Below are 20675 nucleotides of genomic sequence, written 5' to 3'. Positions count from 1 at the left end.
GTGGCATATTGATTTTGTTGCATTAGATAATGAGATACATTAGTGCTCCCATGTGGCCATCTTTGAAAACAGTCATGATGGGTTGCTTTTAAAACTCCAGAAAGTAAAAGCCTCCATCATACAGTGCTATTCATTTCACTGCAGATGTGTGCACCTACTTCTGAAACCACTCGCAGTTTTTTTTTTTCATTTTTTGAAAATGAACAGAATAATGGAATAAATGGGTACATGAGAGGATATCTAAGGTTACCTTACTGAAGATACTTGCACAGTTTATATAAATCAGGGGCTTCACTGCTGATCTGGCTTTGAAACTGTTGGAGCCACTTCATAATTTAAATGGAGTAGTCATAACTTTTCTTCAACCACAGTATAAAGAAGCCTTTACAACTGCTTGTTTATTTGAAAATGTAAAATAAATATTCTTAGGTTACACCTTTGTAGATATTGGAAGTGTGTTGAAACTCTCATCGGTACTCCATCCAAAATACAAAGAAGCTACATAGTTTCACTGGAAACAAATAGAAGAATGGTCCAAATTGGGACATCAGAAACTATTTGCTTTCCTAAAGAAACGTCTGTAGACCACTTCTGAGACTTCAAATACCATAATACAATCAGCACTTCAGAAACTCTGCCAAGTAACTCCCCAGCCTGGAGAATGCCAAGTTTACAGGCATCACAGTTTCTCCTGCTGGGAGAAGTACACACAAAACAGACCACGATACTGCTTCATGGAGCTTTTTTAACTACATATTATAATCTAGGTTAATTAATTGGGAGTTAAAATTCATAGACAATGGAAAGGTATCTTGGGAACCACATAATATACTGACAGGCTTGTTTTTCATGTTGGAAGTACTCAATTTATGATGACTTCCATTAAGAATTTCATGTCAACAGTTACATATACAAAGAAAAGAAAATAATGCAAACAAAAAATGTGAATGCTAATTGTCTTGGGTTGTAAATGCATATAGAATGAAACCATGAAAAAAATATTCACAACCAGCAAACTGACACACCCTCTCTAAATGTTAATGTCAGTACAGAAAGAGAGCAAGAGAAAAGAGGGAAGGGTTCTTTCTGTGCATCCACACCGTTTCACACAAAAGGACTCAAGCACATATGACAATTAAGCTGTTTTATTAGAAATATCAGGTAAATAATTCTATAATACTGTTAGAAATGAGGCATAAATAGAAGGACATCAGATGGAATAAGGCATATTCTGCAAGCCTGCAAGTTTGTGGCTGGGACTTTATTCCTGCACTACACAGAAACTATGATAAAAATCAGAAACAGATTTTGTAAGACAAACTCAGCTGGGGGCTTGAGTCAGCACTAATGCGTTCACATTTAATTGGCTACAATGGCAGTTACCACAATCCTTTGCCAAACAATCTAGTACAGCTGTAGGTAAGCTGTGATATTCAATTCCCCCACACAACTGTTTAATATGAGATTACATCACTGCTGTCAACTGACACTCAGCAACATAAAAACCAAAGCCATTTCTGCTGCCATTAGATTCTGACTAAATAATTCAGTGACGTTATTAACAAAACATCATTTGCCCTGTAGCATAATTCCCATGTAGTGTTATGAAACGGAGACGCATCTTTTATATTGTATCCACTAAATCTCATGAACATTCATTCATTACTCAGTGGAAACAATTGTACATGTTATTTACTCCATACAGAAACCATGTAGCCTAAAGGGCTTGGGCTTCAGATAAACATGAAATAAAGGGGAAAGGTCAAAAGTCAGTCCTAGTGTTGCTCTCAGAGGGATTTATGGCATTACTTGGTTGATGCAGGAGAGGTGAAAAGCTATACATTTGGGTGGTCTGGGTAAACTCTTAGGCAGCACTGGACACAGCCAGCTTCTTCAGATGATCCATGAACACCTGCAAACTCACGTCATCTGTTAAGATGGGGGCTCCTGACTCCTGCACACACACACAAACAGAGTGAACTATTATATTCTGACACCTGTACAGTCACTAGAATGTAACTGTTACACTATTTAAAGCAGAATGTAACATTTAAATAAGAACCTTACTTCAGCCTCATACCTGGATGCAAGTTCATTAGAAATCAAAGACGTTATAATGTAATAATTATGTTCTGTGTAACATGCTTGAAGAGAGAGACAATGCAAACATAATGGCATGAAGAAAAAGACTGATTACTGTCACTGATGCACTCACCTGTCCCCAGGCATACATGTTGTTGTGAGTCTGAGAGGGGTTGACTTTGGACAGCAAGAACCGAGCCTGAAGGATAGCAGGGATGAAGAATAAACAAATCAGTAGCTTGCTGAAGGCAAAACCATGATCTCAGTCTGAGCCCTGGGGCAGATTAAATATGGTCATTAATGCATAACAGCACAGGCTGCTGAATAAGCCATTACACATGCCCTGATTAAGGAGAATCCCTCTGATGCTCTTTAAATTACAGCCTCCTTGTAAACTCCTGGAGGGCCAGTTTCTCTAAACTGCTAGAAGCTCCAAGTCCAAGCCTGGGCTTTGCAGGCATCTCAGAGATCATCTGACATATAGAACTCTTAACTCTTTAACATTTCCAATAATTGGAAATTTCCCATTTGTTTCTAGGTGTCTTCTATCAATTTAGCAGGGTTACCTGGCTGCCCCCATGCTCAGTGTCAATGTAGCGGGGCATAGGGAAACGTGAGTGCAGGATCTCCTGAGCATCATCCACTGGAGCCTGCAGTAGGTGGCGGAAGTTCTCATACTCAGGCATATCCTGGTAGCCCGCTTTACGCCACTGAGCTACCGTCTACAAAGGAAAAAAAAAGACTCTGGAATTGTCCCTAGCATACTGCAAATATTCCAGGCATTCAAACATGCATGCAAACTGTAAAGAAATTCAGCTTATGTGTGAACTGACCATCCACACCCCGGAGGAACAGCAGCAAAACATTTACTGCTGCTAGAAATGTTCTGTAAAACATTTCTGTTTAAATTACACTGCACTCAAACTTCATTAACACATATTTCAGCACCAGCTCTCACCATCAGACAATTCAATTCAACTTTGTCATTATACAATACAGGGTAGTACAGTATAACAAAACACTATCAGGCTACTTTTCCAGTGCAGTAATAAAAGATGCATAGTAAACAGTGCAAAGACAAAAGACAGTAAAGGGCAGACAAAATGTGCAATTCCTTTCCTAGTTCTAGCAATGCATGACTACAGCAATGCTGACTGCATTTAATTATATAGTATAGCTCAATATCAGAGAGACAAGCTGTACAGATCTAATATGTATGGTCTATGGAATATGTATGGCCAGCTGACTCTTAGTTTCTCTCAGTGGAAAGGCTGTGCTCACCTCTCCATGGTAGATGAGGATCTGGAAGAACGTGTCCATCAAGAGAATTCTGTCCGGAAGAATGCTACTGCTGTCCAACAGCACCGGCTGCAGGCAAGGAAAGAAAACCCCTAATTTAGCACTCTCTTTTGACAGGCGCTAGTTCCTGTGGAAGCTTTTCTAAGTATTCGCATTGTCATCTCAGGAGAAAGCCAGAGTGGATAATAAAGGGTAAAGCTCTCCATTAAAAGCACATTAAGCTCAAACACCTACAGTTCTAGTCCTTCACACAAATTGTCTTGATGACAGACTCACAACTAGTGTGCAATATACATATAGCACTCACACCATACTTGTACAACAGTCTAAAGAACACCAAACTTACTACCAACAGGTTGCTTGCAAATCTATTTTTCGTTTGCCAAGACACTTTCTGCTAGTCTCAGAGGACCGGAAGCAATCTTGTAATGAGAAATTCTGGATTAATTGTGTGAGGACATTAATACTTATAAGGATAAGAACAAACTGAGGGTGAAATTTCTACATCTTCTTTTCAAAGCATCATGGAGACTTGCTTAGTTCACAATGTCTCAGAACTTTTGAATTCTTATCTCACAACCAATTCACTAGACTGCATCATTTAACAGAGGAAAGTGACTCCCTACCATCTAAGTCCTATCTTGTGGGAAACTGTGACACGTGGCACAGATGTGCATTGCAACCACATTGCACACCTCTGCATTCTATATAATGGTTTAACCTGGTGTGCAGCTGAGGAGTCTCAGCCATTATTTAGAGTTTTCGCTGGCAGCCTCAACAGTGAAAATTACACACTTCAGCAAGAACTGATCCAAGGATAGCAATTATGGGTGCCCCTTCCCTCACATACACACAGCCTCCAAGTTGAGTGTGAAAACAGATGCAACGTTCTATCTCTTGGAAACGATCACTCAGTGTTCACTGGTAATTGATTAATCGACGAACAACAGCTTGTTATACTGTTACAGGGTTGACACAAGAAAATAATAAAAATGTCTTTCATAATGGAAAGCTACCCTAAGTTTACTAATTAAACACAAGTACAGCTTGTGATAAGAGACCCAGGACAATAATCTGCAGGGTCATGGGATTTAAGAGACATCACCATGACAGTGCATTTCAGATATACGACTGGCTACTTCACATTAGAACATGATGTCAGACTTTGGGATTAGACCCTGATGTTAAAGTAGGGATAATTACTAAATTGCAACATACTTCATCTAGTCAATATTTTGTTTCTTGAAGCCAGTGCACATATGGGGCCTTTAACAATATAGACAGTTCTCAGAACTGTCCTACAAAAATGACCCCAAAGCACATCTTTGACCAAACCAGTGGAAGAAGTAAAATAACACTTTGTTGTTAAATGTGCACATTAGCAAGTATAAAATATAAGAGCTATTACTTTGCTTTCATGGGAAATCAGTGCAGCTAGCAAAAAAAAAAAAAAAAAAATCAAATACACTATTGGAACACTAATATAATAGCTAAACACTGATATAAAACCTGAAAAAACAAACAAATAAAAAAGTCTTCATCTTATTACCTTTGTTCAGCAAACTAGTGTTTTTACAAGAACATATCGTTTATAAAGTACTTATTTAAAAAAAAAGTTAATTCTACACAAATATAAACAACTTAATGAAAAGACATGTGGGTCTACCTCAGGTGGACCATTGAAGGAGTAGGCGTACAGGATTGGCTGAATCATGATAAGAGACTGAGTCAGATCCTGTCTCATGAAATGGTGTCGGTAGTAGGAGCTCTCATCTGGGCTATTGTTGAACACTTGGAGAAACGGAGACCTTCTCAGATGAAACATAAACTGTCGACACAAAAAAAAACACATCTATATTTCATTTCAGTAGTGTTTTGCCATCAAAGATTTATTAGAAGATAAGATTAGAAGGTAGAGATTTGGGCTGTGAGGTCACAAAGGATAAGTTAAGAGACAGAGGGGCCTACCTGGGGATACAGAGAGAAAGTCTCAGAGAAACGGAAAGAGTTAGGGTCATCTTTGTGGTAATCTCCAAATTTCTGACACTGAAAAAAAAAAAAGACAAATATTTAAGAATAAGTCTCAAAACAGGCTCAGAATAGAGGGCAATGAGCTTGCAGGAAAAAAAAATCCATGAGTTTTGTACTTCACTGGCAATCATATTGACAGCTAGAGAGGTCAGACTCTCCTCACCAGGCGAATGAGCTGTCTGTCCAGCCAGCGCAAGACATCTGGCCCCTCCTCTGACTCAGCTCTGTAGACAGCAAGGCGGGCCATGAGAATTGCAGAGGCTTCCTGATCAAAAGACGCTGCGATGTTCTGAATCTGTGTCTGTGCATCCGCCCAGCTGAGGAAGAAATAATGCATCAGAACACACTGAACTTTGCACACATGCTACTAATAAATCTAAGCCACATTGACTTATCTACCACTGTATGCATGTTAAATAAGTATAACAAGTGTGCTCAACAAGAGAGGACCTAAGGTCAACAACCATTGAGAAAATAACTGTTGAGGGAATATTTATGCTCTTCTTCACTTAAGCTTTTAGTGTAAACTGAGCTTAAACCAAACAAACCATGTCAGAATAAGAAATATTTTTGGAAGTGCACAGTCAAACAAATTCCACATGCTAAAAGTGGCAACATTTAATGGCCAAATACACAAGTTGTCGTAGAAACTAGGCCAGTCTGTTGACAACAAATTGAATATGAGGAGAGATGATGACTGAACTGTAACTCTGCAAGACATGCACTCATTTAATTCCTTCAAACACTGTCTACAATGTCACAAAACTCACATGAGATTCTTCTAGAATTCCTTTATTTAAGGATACAACAGAGAACCAAGACCTTTTAACACTCTGAATAGAAATCATATGTTTGGAAGTAGTCTAATATCTGGACACAAAGTAGAGGCTGAAGAGGGACCCAAGAAAGTTTGCCTAATAGGTATACCTTTTGCTAGAATAGCTTGCGGAAATTAACGTAGAATGTAGGAAGAACTACTAACTTTCTGGCAATAGTGGTGACTCTGATGCGTCTCTGCCCACTGGAGTGCTGGTACTGAGTCACATACTGAATGGCCCCTCGCCCCCCCTGAGGAATTGGTGCATTGTGCTGCAAAAAGAAGTAAAATGTGCTGAGCTTTATACAGAGGGGTGCTTGTAAATGTATAAGACACAGTTGTTGCTCTTGGTGTCCCCCTACACTTGCGAAATGTATTTCACTTTTACACCACTGTGGTAAATACAAATCGCACTCATTGAAAGCTGTACATGACTTGTGCTTTTTGCACATAAATGTTGCTTTAAATTTTTTCCAGTGCAACTCTGAAATTGCTCTAGGTTCGGGGGTGTTAAAGTGGGTTCCTGCCAGGGTACATTTTTTCACTAACCACACTTGATCAGTTAATTAATTAGCAAAAGATAAATTCAGAGTGTTAGAAGAGGGGGAAAAAAGAAGGGAAAACCTCTCACAGCTATGGCCGGAAGGAGCCCATTTTGACACTCCTACTCCACTTCATGATGACAACTGCAGCTTTAATTCAATTTGAGCATTCAAATAATGAAAAAGAAAAGTTCAATCAAAAAGACTTCAACAGTCAACAAGGTATCGCAAATGTTGTGGACATGCTGAAGAAAAACAAAACTAATCCAGACAACACTTAAAATAAAAGAGACATACGAAGGGCAAAACAACAGAATATAATTGGAAAGAAGGCTTAAGCTTAGTGAAGGCAGCACGGCAATAATTAATGATTAAGGCTTAAACTGCTTTAGAGTCATGCTTCTTGCCAATTACCCCAACAGCACTTGGGTGCAGAATGGCTCATTAACTTGGCAGCCAGCAGCCATAGCAGGAGAGGATATTAAATCTGGAGCTTCTTGTTGACAGAACAGCCCAGTTACTGTAGCTGTCCACAGTTTGTGTCCACAGACTTTACCCTCTTAATATGTTCGACACTTTATTACATTTAGAGTGACTGTAGTGGGTTGCATAGTTTTATCTTAAAGTGGCTTTGTTTTTCTTGCTGGGGCTGGCAGGTGAAAAGAGGAGGGCTAAACTGACACACCCCACAGAGATTAGCATGTAGTAATCAAGTGACTGCACTGGATCATGCACTTATGAGGCACAGCATGAGGGCAACAAATGCATAACCAGCACTCTCTGGAGCTTTGGAAAATTCCCCTCATCACAGGATAACCTGACCTGACTTCTTCAGTCTCAGACTATGGCTTGACAGTGGTGGCAAACTATGGATGCAACCATGGCAAATTAGGACCTGTGGATGCCTGTGTTCAGATGTGTAAGTAAACAGAGCAGGAGAGAATCTTTCTAAGGTGGACACAATGCAGTGGATGGCAGGGGTTTACGCCATGCTGATGATTGGCTCCAGCCTCTGTTCTGTGTGTGGAAACGCTGCACTGCTCCTTGTGTTGCTGCTCAACAGGAGCCTACACACAGAGACATGGACTCTTACACTGAGCTTCAGCGTGTGCGATCTGGCTCTGGGCCTGTCCACCATCCCCTTCGGGGCCTATAACAGCCTGTTCCAGCCACAGGGCTACCCCAGTAGCAGTGCACTGTGCCAAGGCAGTGGTTTCTTCTTCTCACTGCTACAGCTGTCCTCCATTCATTCTCTCACCTGGGCCACCGTCGACAAGTTCATAGAGATCTGCTTTGCTCTAAACTACGCAAATATATTCACCTCACACAGGACTAGAGTTATTCTTGCCGTCATATGGATGTACTCACTCTTGAACGCAGCTCTGCCACTGCTAGGCTTTGGAAACTACACCTACAGCAGCAGCAGGTTCCTCTGCGCTCCCAGCTTCAAGCCTGCTACTATAGGCTTCAACATGCTCTTCATAGTGGTGGGAGTCATCGTGCCCATTCTGGCAATGTGCTCCATGTATGGATATATAGTGTACATAGCAAGGAATCAAGTACGACGAGGGACGTTTGTTTGCAATGAGCAGCACTGCTTTTATGTGCCTGCCAATAATTACATCAAGAGCTCCATAGTCATGGTGACAACCATAGGTAAGCTGAATGAAAACCACAGAGAGATTACTGGACAATGCTGATTTATTGATAGTAGTTTGATTGTTGCTAGAATGCTTTGCATTGTCATATTAGGATTTCCTCAGTGACAATCATTTAATACTGAGGAGTAAGGATGTTGCTGCTTTTAAAAGCGATATTAGCAATTCAAAAGTAAATTTAAATGGCGACACTCACTCAGTGTTTCCTATCAGTGCTGATCTTAAATTTTTTTATATACGGTGTTACAGTAAATCCAGTTACATAGAACTAATTATTCTCTTTTGTAGACAATATCAATCCCATGCCCCAAAAGTGTATAATGACGTAACTGATCAAAATACGATTAAACCTAGCCACCCATGCTAATAATAACTAGGTTAAACACAATACTGTGCACAAGTCAGAGAACACAACTGATTGAATTTCTAGACAAAACAGTCATTAAGTACAAGTTTTTAATTTTCTGGCATCCAGAAAAAAAAAGCATACAACACATTTGACAGATAATAACAGAAGCCTCAACAATGACAAATTATATACATAGTTTTTTTTTTCTTTTTTTTTTTAGTATTTACTGTGTCCACCCTTTGCTCTTATTACAGGTTTTACTAATTTTATTTTAGTTTCCATTCATTTGGGGCTTTTTATATGGGGGAGTATTTTTCACAAAGTTCAATCTTAGGAGTTGGTTGCATATTCTGCTTTTCATGATCCAAGTAAGGGGTCCTCAACTTTTTCCACCTCAAGGCCCACCTGTTTATAACTACAAGGCAAAGCAGCCCACAAGAAACTAACATTTACTTTTTAAATCCTTTTCTTAAGTGCGGACACTGAAAACCTGAGAATCAGAGTCTGAAACAGGTCATCCATTTTGGTTTAATCACAGGTCCCTAAATTTGCAGTTTTGTTAAAAAGCATAACGTTGAAAATATTTACTTGCAAAGATGTTAAAAAGGGGGAAAAAGCAAAAAGAATAGAAATGTATGACACAGATGTGGACTGTGATTTGGAGCTGCAAGGACATCACGTTTTCACTGAAATTACTACACTGCCTTTGGTCTTGAGATTTCTCTTTAGTTTTGAGGGTTTTTGTTATTCATTTGAAATAGGCAAACCTCACTCCACTCACCAGGCTTTTGCTTTAGCATCAATCAACAATAACTATAAAACATATATATCATATTTGCTTCTTTAGCATGGGTTTATCAATTTGCGTTTAACCACTCATATCGCTAAAGCTCACCTAAAATTATGTTACGAATCATGAGCCAAAATCAAACAGATATCTTCACTGTTATTTTATTATACAGCAGCTGATGCTCCAGAAATGAGTTAATGAGAGTCTGTAAAGAGTGAGCCGTTTATGCTGAGGGTACAGCACAGATGTGCTGCTAGAAAAAGAGGAAAGCAAGCTCTGTTGATGAATTCCCTTGTTTCATCATATAACACATTCTCGCCAGCAGTCAAGGTTCTTTTGGAAGTGGACAGAGACCTGCAGTTTTTGCCTGATCACAGTGCATCTGTCTGTTGCAGACCCGAATATGGGTGGAATATTCATAGATGTCAAAATAGATCGAAATAAAGAAACAGAGTCTAGTAGGTCCACACCAAACAAGGCAGGTGTGAAAGCACCTCGAGAAACTTGCTTACTGTATTGTGCGTCAGTAGCTGTGTCTCAAACTTTTGAAGTGTATTAGCCTAGTCCTGCAATGGTTTTATTTGTATGTATATTTGTCGCAATTTGAAAACAGTTCTTGCTTTTTAATTATTAAGTTCATCTTTTTTCCACTTAGTTTTTATGACTTTGACATTTCCAGCCCACCACAAACTACTACAGGCTCACAGACCACTACAAGGTGCTTTGCGACCCACTGGTGGTCTATGGACCACAGGTTGAGAAACCCTGATCCAAGTAATCCCAAACATTGAGAGCTGAACTCTAGGGTGGCCAGGACATTGTTCTGGGAACACCAGCTGATTCTTTGCTTAATTTGCATTTTTATTTTCTTTTTTCAGGAATGATTTCTTGAGAGCTACATATTCAGACACACAGCACTAGTGCTGAACTCCAGGTTCCTTATTTTCCTTTGACTGTCCACTTTCTTATGCAAGTGGACCATCTTATATCCCATTTACTTAGAAATATCTTCTGAAAATAAATAATTTGTGATTAATGGCTGTTTCAGTTGTAAAATTAAATAAGTCAAAGGTCTCTGACTTTTGCAAAGTAATGTAAATTCACCAAAGAAAAGACTGCCCTTCATTCTCTGTCTGCCCTTCATTCTCTGTCTGCAAACTTCAAAATACATTTCTAGATTGGCACTACCTGTATATAGCACTCATAACTTACAGAAGATACAGGTAAAAGCTAACACGGGCAAACAAGCTGTACAGGGTAGCTAACAAAACAAAGTTATCACACAAGCAACATGCATACAAGACAGTAATATAATATCCCCTGCATGTAATCAAATATGTCCTGCCCTTAATCATTAACTGAATCACATGATTTGTATGTGTGTGTCTATGTGTGTGCGTGTTTATGTATAGTGTGCCTGCTTATTTGTTGGCTGCCATACATCACCATCTGCTTCTACGAGACCTTGACAGGGCGAGAGAGTCCTCAGTCTGCCTCCGCCATAGCCACCTGGCTAGCGCTGTTCACCTCCGCACTCAACCCATGGATCATCTCCATGACCCAAACGTAAGCACTGGATGTCATTTATACCCAAATATTAAGCACAACAGCATTCAGCAGCATAACAAGGCAGTTTACAGTTCACGTGCAAACCTGATGCCACACACGAAACAGTGCTGTTGCTATGCAGTCAGGGGATAACAGAACAAGCTGAGTGAGTGTGCGTGTGGGTGGTTAATCATGACCTTGTTCGATTCTCTCAGGAGGTACAGAGCTGCCCTACACAGGACTGTGAAAAAAATCCGACAGACGTTGGCACGTGCTCACAAGAACCCCCTTCCCAAGAGCACAACTACACAGGCGGGCAGGAAGAGTCACAACTGCCTTTCCTCAACACCCAGTGCACTCCCAGCACTACAAACACATACTGAGCCTTTCCAAGAGCCTGCAGGGAGCTGAGCATGTCTCTTACAACACCTCTGGCTGTGTGAACTATCTGAAGAGGATACAAAAATTCAGTGATCTACAGAAGCAGCTGTCCAAGTAATTAAATAGACCTGGGGGGACTGACAAGAGCAAACTTGACTTGTGATGATTTGCAGTGTAAACAGAAATTGTGACAACTCACACAGCAGCTCCTTGTAGAGCAGCTATCACACTGAGCAATGCCAACAATGTGTTTCAGTTGCCTTCATCAAAAAAGGATCTGTTATTAGAAGACTGAATGACACACTCTCAGTTCTATTCTTTTAATCATCTGAACCCATCAAACCTGGTATAATAAGTATGAGTATATTTTGTTGGATGTGCTCTGCCTTTTTTTTTTTTGTTAAGCAAGCACATGCCCTCATTCAAAGTGCTATTTAGATCTGTCATCACTTATTATTGATATGTTTAAGCAAAGTAACAGTAAAATGTGTGTGATGTGCGACTAATATCTTTTCACATGTTCTCTTGTTAAAAAAGGTAGTATGTGATGCAAGTTGAATAAAAATCTCAGAATTTTCTGCTTTGCTGTATCACGTTCTTTACATATCAAATAAATGCAACAAAGTATTTAGAACAACGCCATTAAAATTCAGAAAGGCACAGATGAAACAGCAGAAATGAACGCAGTTTTGTATCAGCCTTAAACAGTTATGAAACTACTTAAGAAATATTTAGTCTGACTTTAGGAACTGTGTCTACCATACTAATAAGGGTGCTGAAGGAAACAAAATTGCAGTCATCAGCACTGGTAAAGAGCCATCAATAATTAACTGCAAATAGTCTTTGTGTGCATGTTATATTTCTGGAAAAAATGTTTTGCACATGGATCACTGCACATATACCCCTCCCCACTACCCCAAAAAAGATAAACTAACTTCACATCAGCTTTTTCAAACATTCTTGTTTCTTGACAAAATCTGCCCCCTAGTGGATGAGATCATACAACGTCTGATACCTAAAATGACTGTGCTCATTTTATTTTTATCTTACCAAATTACGTAAAGCATTACTCAAGCCTAGCCTAACTGGCACAGATATCTGTGGCAAGAGCCATTTGGTCATATATTATCATTTCTAATGAGGTCAACCTATGACACAACACAATAAACGCAGTGATGGTAGCACATGGTTTAGTGAGGCATGTGTGAGTCAGGTGAGTTACAGATATTCATACCTGATTGACAACTTCAAAGTAAATTGCCAGTGTCGTGTTGGGATCCAGACCACAGATCTTCCACTGGCAAGTACCACCCGTTCCAATTTCCTGAAACAAATGTTAACAGAAGAGGTCAAAATTTTGCAGAGAAAATTTCAATTACCGACATCATCATGAAAGAAGAAAACATCCTTGAACACATAATGGTGTTAAAAGTGTATTAACTACATAGTTATAAAATTACCAATGATACACGCTGTATTAGTTCAAATGATTTTTCTGTTCTTCCCTTAAATCCAACATACGACTCAGGTCTAACTCACATTTTCTGATACACAGGGTCCTTTAGCATTCAGTGAGATGCAAGGGCCAATCGCTCCAGATATCTTAATCTCTCTTGATGTCTGAAATAAAAACAACAATCTGGCTTGAAGAAAGCTTTAAATGGCACGCTGGCTGAACAGTTAAAACAATGGAGTGTAAAGCTAAGACCTTACCTTAATCTCTAGAGTTCCTGCAAAGGCCATCTTAAAAGCCCCCTGCACATCCTTAGTGAAAACCCTCTGGAAGGTCTGCTTAAAGAGGGATGTATTGAATGAATCTGCCATCACCATGTAGCCCCTGTAGGACCAGACCACAACAAAGATGTGTTACATTCAGAGAAATAACACCACAAAACTTAAAGGCAGAGTTAGTGCCTGAAACACAACTATTAACACCACAAACAACACACTAGTTTCTAGAGATTAAATCACAGATTGTAACATGAGCTGAGAACATGTATTTGGGGAAAGCAGGCAGACCTTTAGTCTCCAACTGTAACTTGGCACATGTTGTGTTTCTCACCCTGTGTAGTTGGTGCAGCACTTCATCTCCGCTAGTCCTGTCTGATCCAGGGCGCAGGCATAGATGTCAATAATGTGACCATTAGCTGCAGCCCGGTTGGCCAAGGCCTCATAATGCTACAAGGCAATAATAAGATTGTGTTCAGCAAATGGGCCTTAAATTTCACAAACTTTTAGAGGAAATGAAATACCCTGCTAATCCTTTGTCATAACCACAAAAAAACAGGTCCATGGGGGGAAAAATAAATAAATTAAAATCACTGCCTGTCAAAAACACTAGTAAATGATGGACACTGACTAATTACATAAACACTTATATTATCAATCAAATCCCACAGTTTAAACAAGTTTATAATGATCTTACCACTATGATTCAGGGAACCAAAGCCCAGGTTTTCAGAAGTCATTAATGCAAATATTTAAATAGTGCAGACACTGAACAATCTGAATACGGGATTTTCTTGTTTTACTTAAAATGAATAATCACACTAAAACGCCAAAACATCAAAAACGGCTCATTATGACAAGTTAGACATCAGTTAGGCAGGTATTCAATATTTAAGCAAGTGTTTGAATTTATTTCTCCAAACTTCAAAAATGTAGTTCTTAGGTCAACAACAGCAAAATCCAAGTTTTCAACAACAGCAAAATGCACCATGTATTCAAATGACATGTTTTGTTGATTTTCTAAGCGAAAATAAGTTAACATACACTTTACAGAGGACAAACTTAAACATGGCATTTTTAAGTACATTTTTAAGTGCCTCAAATATTTTCACACTATTAACTTGCTGAGTTTAACATACTGAAAAACATAATATGGTGTCCTTCACAAATACTGACACTCCTAGTAAACATATGCAAATCAGGCTGTAAAAAAACATTCTTTATTGCTTATAAATATTAACAAATCTTTTAAATACAATGCTTATAAAAACCCTAAATCTGATCAGGAAACAAAGGTTTTTCTCAAATCCATGCAGGGCACATTTTCATCCACAATTGCTGGCATCCCTTCATTTAATAATTTATGCAGCCTCCCTTTGCAATGATAACAGCTCTGAGTCTCCTATAATGCTTAATCAGACTGTTAAATACATGGCAAGAGATCTGAGACAGTTTCTCCATATAGATCCTCTCCAAATCCTTTACATTCTGTGTGTGGGTTCAGTACAATACATAGTAGACAGTACAGTAGAAACAGGCATTTTCAACTGTAAGCCAACAATTGTGGCAGATTTAAAACAAATATTTATTTCAGGACAAGATTTAGTCCTTTCTTTCAATCATTACACACTAAATAAAGGTTACATTTCGAATGAAAGATTAAAAACATAAGTAATTAAGAATATTTTGTTACAGCTCATTCTGTTCATGATTACCAGGAGTGCCAATTGTGCAGGGCACTGTAAATGACCCATAACTTTTGGCCACATTTTAGGTTTTATTTTTTAAATATGTTAAATGTATCAAATAAAACCTAAACAATACTACACAATAATCCCTCTCCATGTATCAATATATGCACGTTTTTATGATCACAATGATATTCATGACGTTGCCTAATGTTGTAGATAAGAATTGGTCTTACGTCTCACACAGGCTAGACAGTCTTCATCTACTTTATATTTTTGTTTCTATGTGAATATGCTTGACTTTTATCTGCCCAAGTAAAAAAAAATAAAAAATTGAAGATTGTCACCACCATTTCTTATTTCTGTGAATTCTGTGAAGTGAATTACATGACAGACCCATTTTACCCTAAACTTTATTTTCAATAGACATACACATGCCTTACCTTAGTTGCTTTCTTCATGAACTTTGCATTGTCCTTTTCAATGTCATGCCAAGAGCGAATAGGTGTTTTCAGCTCATCTCCTACTACCATGCCTGGGCCCTGGGTGGCTGGACCACCAATGAAGGTCATAATTCTGGCCCCTGTGTTAGGGAAAGTGCACTATCAAAAGAGAAGAGATTAATGCAGTTGTGAATTATCACCAAAAACACTGTAAACAACAATGTAAATGTATATCAACATCAGAAGCAATCCTCACAAAATAAGACACTTCACTATCAGCATACCATTTTTTCTACAGTTTCTGCATTTGGTGTTACGAGTGTCATGATAACCACAAAACATTCTGCAGGCCAAAACTACTACACAGTTTATGTAAGACCAACAGTACTGGAAACACTGCACGAGCAATTAGATTTACCTCCAGCAGTCCAACAGCAATGGATAACGCTACTCCTAAAGATCTGAGGGGTCGTTTGCCCTGAGTGACGGGCCACGGGTCTCTCTGAAGCTCTCCCAAGAGATCAGTCAAGTTCATATCAATCTTCTGCACTGGCTGCAGAAACCTAAGGGACACATCATTCTTCAGTGTATATTTCACTAGGCTATAACACATTAAATCTTTAACTGAAACTCAAAAAGACAGAAAGTTAAAACTCAAAAACAAGTGAAAACTCTAAGATGATTAACTATAGTTTAAGCTTAGTCGACTGTGATGGATTACAACCTTGAAAATGGTTCTCCAAAGTCTGAGCTTTCAAACAGCTTCAATCGATCACCGAATCAACAAAGCTGTGTGATGTGGAAAATCATCCGAATTCAAAGAAACATCCCAAATCTTATATCCATTTATTTACCTAGCTTTATCTATCAATAGTCAGAATAAGAATGCTCATCAGTATAAGAACGTATTTTTACACATTTTACACACATTTTACACATACATGCACCAATGTCAAAGAGGACCCAATCTTTGATAATTCTATTAAAAGATCCACTGAAATGGGTATTGTGAGCTGATATCTGATCATTAAGTAAATACATCTGCTGATGCAGACACCACTGCCTATACATAAACATGAACAATATGTAGAAGCTATGTATACATCCACCTGGATGAGCATGACAGAGTACTGTAACATTTTTCATAAGGTCTTAACTGTGGTAAAATTAACATGTAGATATGTTAGCATATTATTTCTGAGTCCTCTCAACAATCCGTTCTTCAATACGAACATCATCAAACATCGGGTATATAAATAAATATTGATCAAATCTAAACATCTGTCCCATATTTATTTTTAAGCAATTAGCTGTTGATACTGATATGATTCCATAACACTGTGCATTTCTAAATTCTATAATGTAATGTGCACCTCTGAGGACCAGGCAAACACATTACAACTATTTTGATATTGCTTGCCTACCTAGAACTTGTACTGCACACCAAGTTAATTAAGGCATAATCTACTCGCCCAGTCAAAACAAAAAAAATATGTTGTGAACATCAAAAACTGAATCGTTCAACAGCCACTTATACTGCTACCCAATGCAGAAAGTCACCAAACCTGCTAACAGGAGGACAAAGCCTTTGTCTGCTTTTTCCTGCATTCTGATGCGTTTACATTTAGGGAAAGCAAAAAAAAAAAAAACTGCCCAAATTTTAAACACAGTGGTAAAGCATAAAGAATATTGTGCCATTTTACAGCACTAGGTACTCTCTACAGTGCAAACACTGCATCTCCATGATGTTCCCATTTCCCAAGATCATAATACACCCATTTACAAAACAAAACAAAAGAAAATGAAAAATGTAAATGCACCTATTAGAAGGAGGAACTTGGGGTTGTTGTGGTCCTCGATTTGCCTGAGCTGCAGTTGGTTTGGACAAGCCAAGCATCTCCTGTAGTTAACATACAGAGAAATTCTACTGAATCAATCACGTAATTCAATAGATATAGGCAATTTTTCACAAAGTATAATTATATAGGTCAACAAATTTGTTGTTATACTTGTCATGTTCTGCACTAACAGCCCAAACCCTAAATCTGTTCGCATATTCTGCCCAGTCCCATCAAAAATACTTTCCAGAACAGTGTATTGTACTGCACTCTTTGGTATTACTAGTGAATATAAATAAGGAAGACTAAAAAAAAATAAATCCTTGTATTAGCAAGTAATCTAAGTAAATCTATTAATTAACAGAATTGATAACTTACTTGCATTACTGTAACTGTGACTTTCAAAATACATATCTTTGTCTAAATGAAAAACTTCACCTGTAGCTGCTTTGCACTGAGGTCTTTGGTTCCTCTAAAGACATAGCTTTTAGAGATGCCTTCACAGCCCAGCTCATGGACCTGGATCATTCGGCCAAATGTGATGAGCCCCACAAGGGCTGTGGGGGGCAGCAGACTCAGAGACATCTGCAGAGATTCCTTCAGAGCCTGCAGGTCTTCATCTTCCATACATGTGTCCACCACATACAGAAAGTTCAGAGGCATCTGAGGACCTCGCTGTGGATGACCAACACAGCTAACGTTTTATTTCATTGCCTTTTCTATTTCCACATTCTATTGTTTCACCAATGTTTAAGCTCTGAGCAGTGATAAACAGGTTACTTTTATACTTTTACTCTATTTAGTAAGGGTAGTTCCACATATTTTTCATTTCTGCATAATTAAATTCATTCAAAGTGGATTTAGAATAAATTATCCATCATAAATAAGTCTACAGTGGCAGTGATATGGATGCAATGTCTATAATACCATTCTAAACAGCCATTCAATTTACTATGCAAAATGAAGAGTGAGCCTAAACGTGTCTTCTGAGCCTTTTTGGGGTTCATTTTAAAATCTACAAGGCCCTTGGACATTAAAAATGTTTTAAGCCAAAGCTTTATTGTAAAACTACTGCAGTACAATGTCTCAAGCATTAAGTATCACATACGTAACCATAGTGTACTAGCTTTTTGTCATGGTTCCTATCAGCTGCCCTGCAAGCAATTCTGACTTTTTAAGTTTATTCAGAATACTACATTTCATATCAAAGCATCCTGAACATGTCTGTTTAGATCTTAAACAGAACATTATGTAGAACTGCTGGACATTCGGCGGAACTCCCCTTTACATTCACGTATGCTTTTTAAATATGTATTCACTTTTTTACAGATTTATTCACTATTCCACAACTTAATAGTTTTACCTGTACAACATATTCAATGGTGGAGAACTGTGGAAGTAGTTCAGCTGGTTGGTTCACCTCAGATATTCCAGCATACGTTGGTGGGAACTAAACAAGATACACATAATGCAATTAAGCAAGTACAAGTACGAGACTTTGAAGCCTTTGAAGACTAAAATGTGATCTAATCACTGCTCATTCTTTTAGCTCCTACCTGATTTCTTTGATAACAGAAATTGCAAGCCCACAGTTTTGCTCTGTAATCCACTTGGCTGTTTCAGGGAGAAAAGAAAGAAAAAAAAGAATCTGACAGACTATTCTTCAAAAGGTTCCTTAGTAAAGAAAATGGTTTTATATTAAACCATGAATACTCAACAGACACTCACATGAATAAAGGATACTTCGCATCATAAGAGGGTTCTTCATATTGATAGAGAATGTGCTGTAGATGGTTCTATATAGAACCTTTTCAAAAAGGGTTCTTCTATTGTTACAAGCTCATATCATAACAAGAGCAGAAACCTTTTCAAAAAGGTTCAAATCAGAACCTCCTACAGTACAATCAGCTTTGATTTAAGTGACTCACCATAAAGGATTGAGCACAGCTCGGCAGGTGGCCCGGCTACACAGGAGTGGTTCATACTGTATCGGTGGGAGATCTGGGCGCTCCTTTAGAGGGGTGAAAAGAGATGCCACGGGGACCACCATACGAGTGGCCTCCAGTCGACTGGAGGGCCACACGTTCCAGCTGAAACGCACCCCATCTCGGTCCTCATTCTGCTGAATGAACTCTGGGAAGGTTGTCATGGCACCCTCGAGCAACTATGAGCTGTGAGAAAAGGGCTGGAAGAATGAACAGAATTCATACAAACTGCGATGAGATCACGATAAGAAACCGAGAATGTGGAGGAGAAGTTCGACAGCTGCACTGAGTGGGATCAATACTTGAGATAGCAGAGGCGCACATACTCGTGTAGGTTGGCAATGATCAAACAGATGTGGTACATATAAAACTGTAATAAATAGGGTGTATCAGCGATAAACTGGAGCACCAGGTACATGCCACATGTGCAAATGAGTAGAACTTTCAGCTATGGAGAAATGCCAATATAATGCTTAACTGGTGCTAAACAGTACACACCTCAAACAGCACGTATTTCACACTTCTGACACTGTAATTAAAATGATGCACTAATTTAAATGAACTGTTAATGGCATGTTCTGTCACGGCAAACAGCTATCACAAGCTTGTCGACTCTTCAGCACAGCAGCAAAGTTAACTGTTAATGCCATGTTCTAAAAAATGTCTGAATAAGGTCTGAAACGTTTACGTGTTTTTACAAGTGAACTGCCCAGTAAGAGAATTTAGCTACAGTTAACGTTAGCTTTACATCGAGCTGCTTTCGTCAGCTAAACAGTTCATCGTTAGTAGTTAACTAAATATCTTCTCCAGCTAGCTAAATCAATCTGCTATTCAATACGTAGCCCACGCTAGATTGTAGTGATATCAAGAAAATAACACATCTCCACACCCCTCGGTGAGAGCTAACCTTAGCTAGCGAGGCAGGTTCAGCTTGGAGTAACAGTACTCGGGGTTCAAATACGTCAACATGCTAGCTGGCTAAACCAGAGTTAACTAGTTTTCATGTCGTTCAGCTGACAAATGTCCGCTCAGTATTTTCCCTCGTAACAACCAGGCCCATATCTCAATGACAGTATACCACTCTTTGAAGCAACACCACAGTGAATTATGTCAAAGCAAACACAAACAGCCGACTGTACGTACCCAAAGCCGCCGGTATCTCTGAGCTCAGCCTTCTCGGTTCGCTCTCCGAGCTCGCTGAACGGACCCGGGCGCTGACGTTGCAACCAACATGGCTGAAGAGGCACTGCCACGTCGAGAAGGTGTGTGTCAAAGGAGAGATGCCTTCCCTTTCTCAGAGAAACTGTTTCACTGTCTAGCTTTACATGGCTTAATCCGCTTATTTCATCTCAGCAGATCACTCCGGCGGTCTCAACGTGAAATCTGTGATTTTATTTTAATGTACATTATGCAAATGTACTTTTGAAGACTTTCAGATACCTCGAGTGGCTGACATTCACATCCCAATTTATAATCTGCAAATATGTCAAATGTCC

The 20675-nt window shown here is 38.9% G+C and overlaps 2 protein-coding genes across 2 annotated transcripts; one reads left to right on the top strand and one right to left on the bottom strand.

Annotated features, from left to right (window-relative positions):
- Window positions 1-1129: 1129 nt before the first annotated feature.
- sec23a (Sec23 homolog A, coat complex II component) lies at window positions 1130-20456 on the bottom strand. The gene is made up of 20 exons (XM_017699812.2): window positions 20323-20456; window positions 19123-19379; window positions 18751-18808; window positions 18558-18644; window positions 17633-17869; window positions 17177-17256; window positions 15775-15919; window positions 15357-15515; window positions 13560-13675; window positions 13211-13334; window positions 13037-13117; window positions 12732-12821; window positions 6395-6501; window positions 5576-5729; window positions 5350-5427; window positions 5048-5209; window positions 3364-3450; window positions 2649-2804; window positions 2216-2281; window positions 1130-1954 (listed from the first exon to the last, which is right to left on the bottom strand). Exons 2-20 carry the CDS (start codon window positions 19341-19343, stop codon window positions 1865-1867), a joined length of 2298 nt encoding a protein of 765 aa, XP_017555301.1. The 5' UTR covers window positions 19344-19379; window positions 20323-20456; the 3' UTR covers window positions 1130-1864.
- LOC108428660 (histamine H2 receptor) lies at window positions 7731-11138 on the top strand. The gene is made up of 2 exons (XM_017699815.2): window positions 7731-8427; window positions 10981-11138. The coding sequence occupies exons 1-2, from the start codon at window positions 7734-7736 to the stop codon at window positions 11136-11138; spliced, it is 852 nt and encodes a 283-aa protein (XP_017555304.1). The 5' UTR covers window positions 7731-7733.
- Window positions 20457-20675: the final 219 nt, after the last annotated feature.

Source organism: Pygocentrus nattereri, chromosome 10 (assembly GCF_015220715.1).
Source record: "Pygocentrus nattereri isolate fPygNat1 chromosome 10, fPygNat1.pri, whole genome shotgun sequence".
Classification (NCBI taxonomy): Eukaryota; Metazoa; Chordata; class Actinopteri; order Characiformes; family Serrasalmidae; genus Pygocentrus; species Pygocentrus nattereri.
The sequence above is the reverse complement of the archived record's forward strand: the minus strand, read 5'-3'. Positions and strand labels throughout refer to the sequence as shown.

What these genes read in the sequence shown, in the direction of transcription:
- LOC108428660 (XM_017699815.2), top strand. Translation starts at nt 7,734, where the DNA reads ATGCAGTGGATGGCAGGGGTTTACGCCATGCTGATGATTGGCTCCAGC. An exon ending in AGTCATGGTGACAACCATAG is followed by an intron (nt 8,428 to 10,980) that starts GTAAGCTGAATG and finishes GTTTATGTATAG; the next exon opens with TGTGCCTGCTTATTTGTTGG.
- sec23a (XM_017699812.2), bottom strand. Translation starts at nt 19,343, where the DNA reads ATGACAACCTTCCCAGAGTTCATTCAGCAGAATGAGGACCGAGATGGG. An exon ending in CCATTGAATATGTTGTACAG is followed by an intron (nt 17,870 to 18,557) that starts GTAAAACTATTA and finishes GGTCATCCACAG; the next exon opens with CGAGGTCCTCAGATGCCTCT. An exon ending in TCCTCATCTACCATGGAGAG is followed by an intron (nt 2,805 to 3,363) that starts GTGAGCACAGCC and finishes TTTCCTTTGTAG; the next exon opens with ACGGTAGCTCAGTGGCGTAA.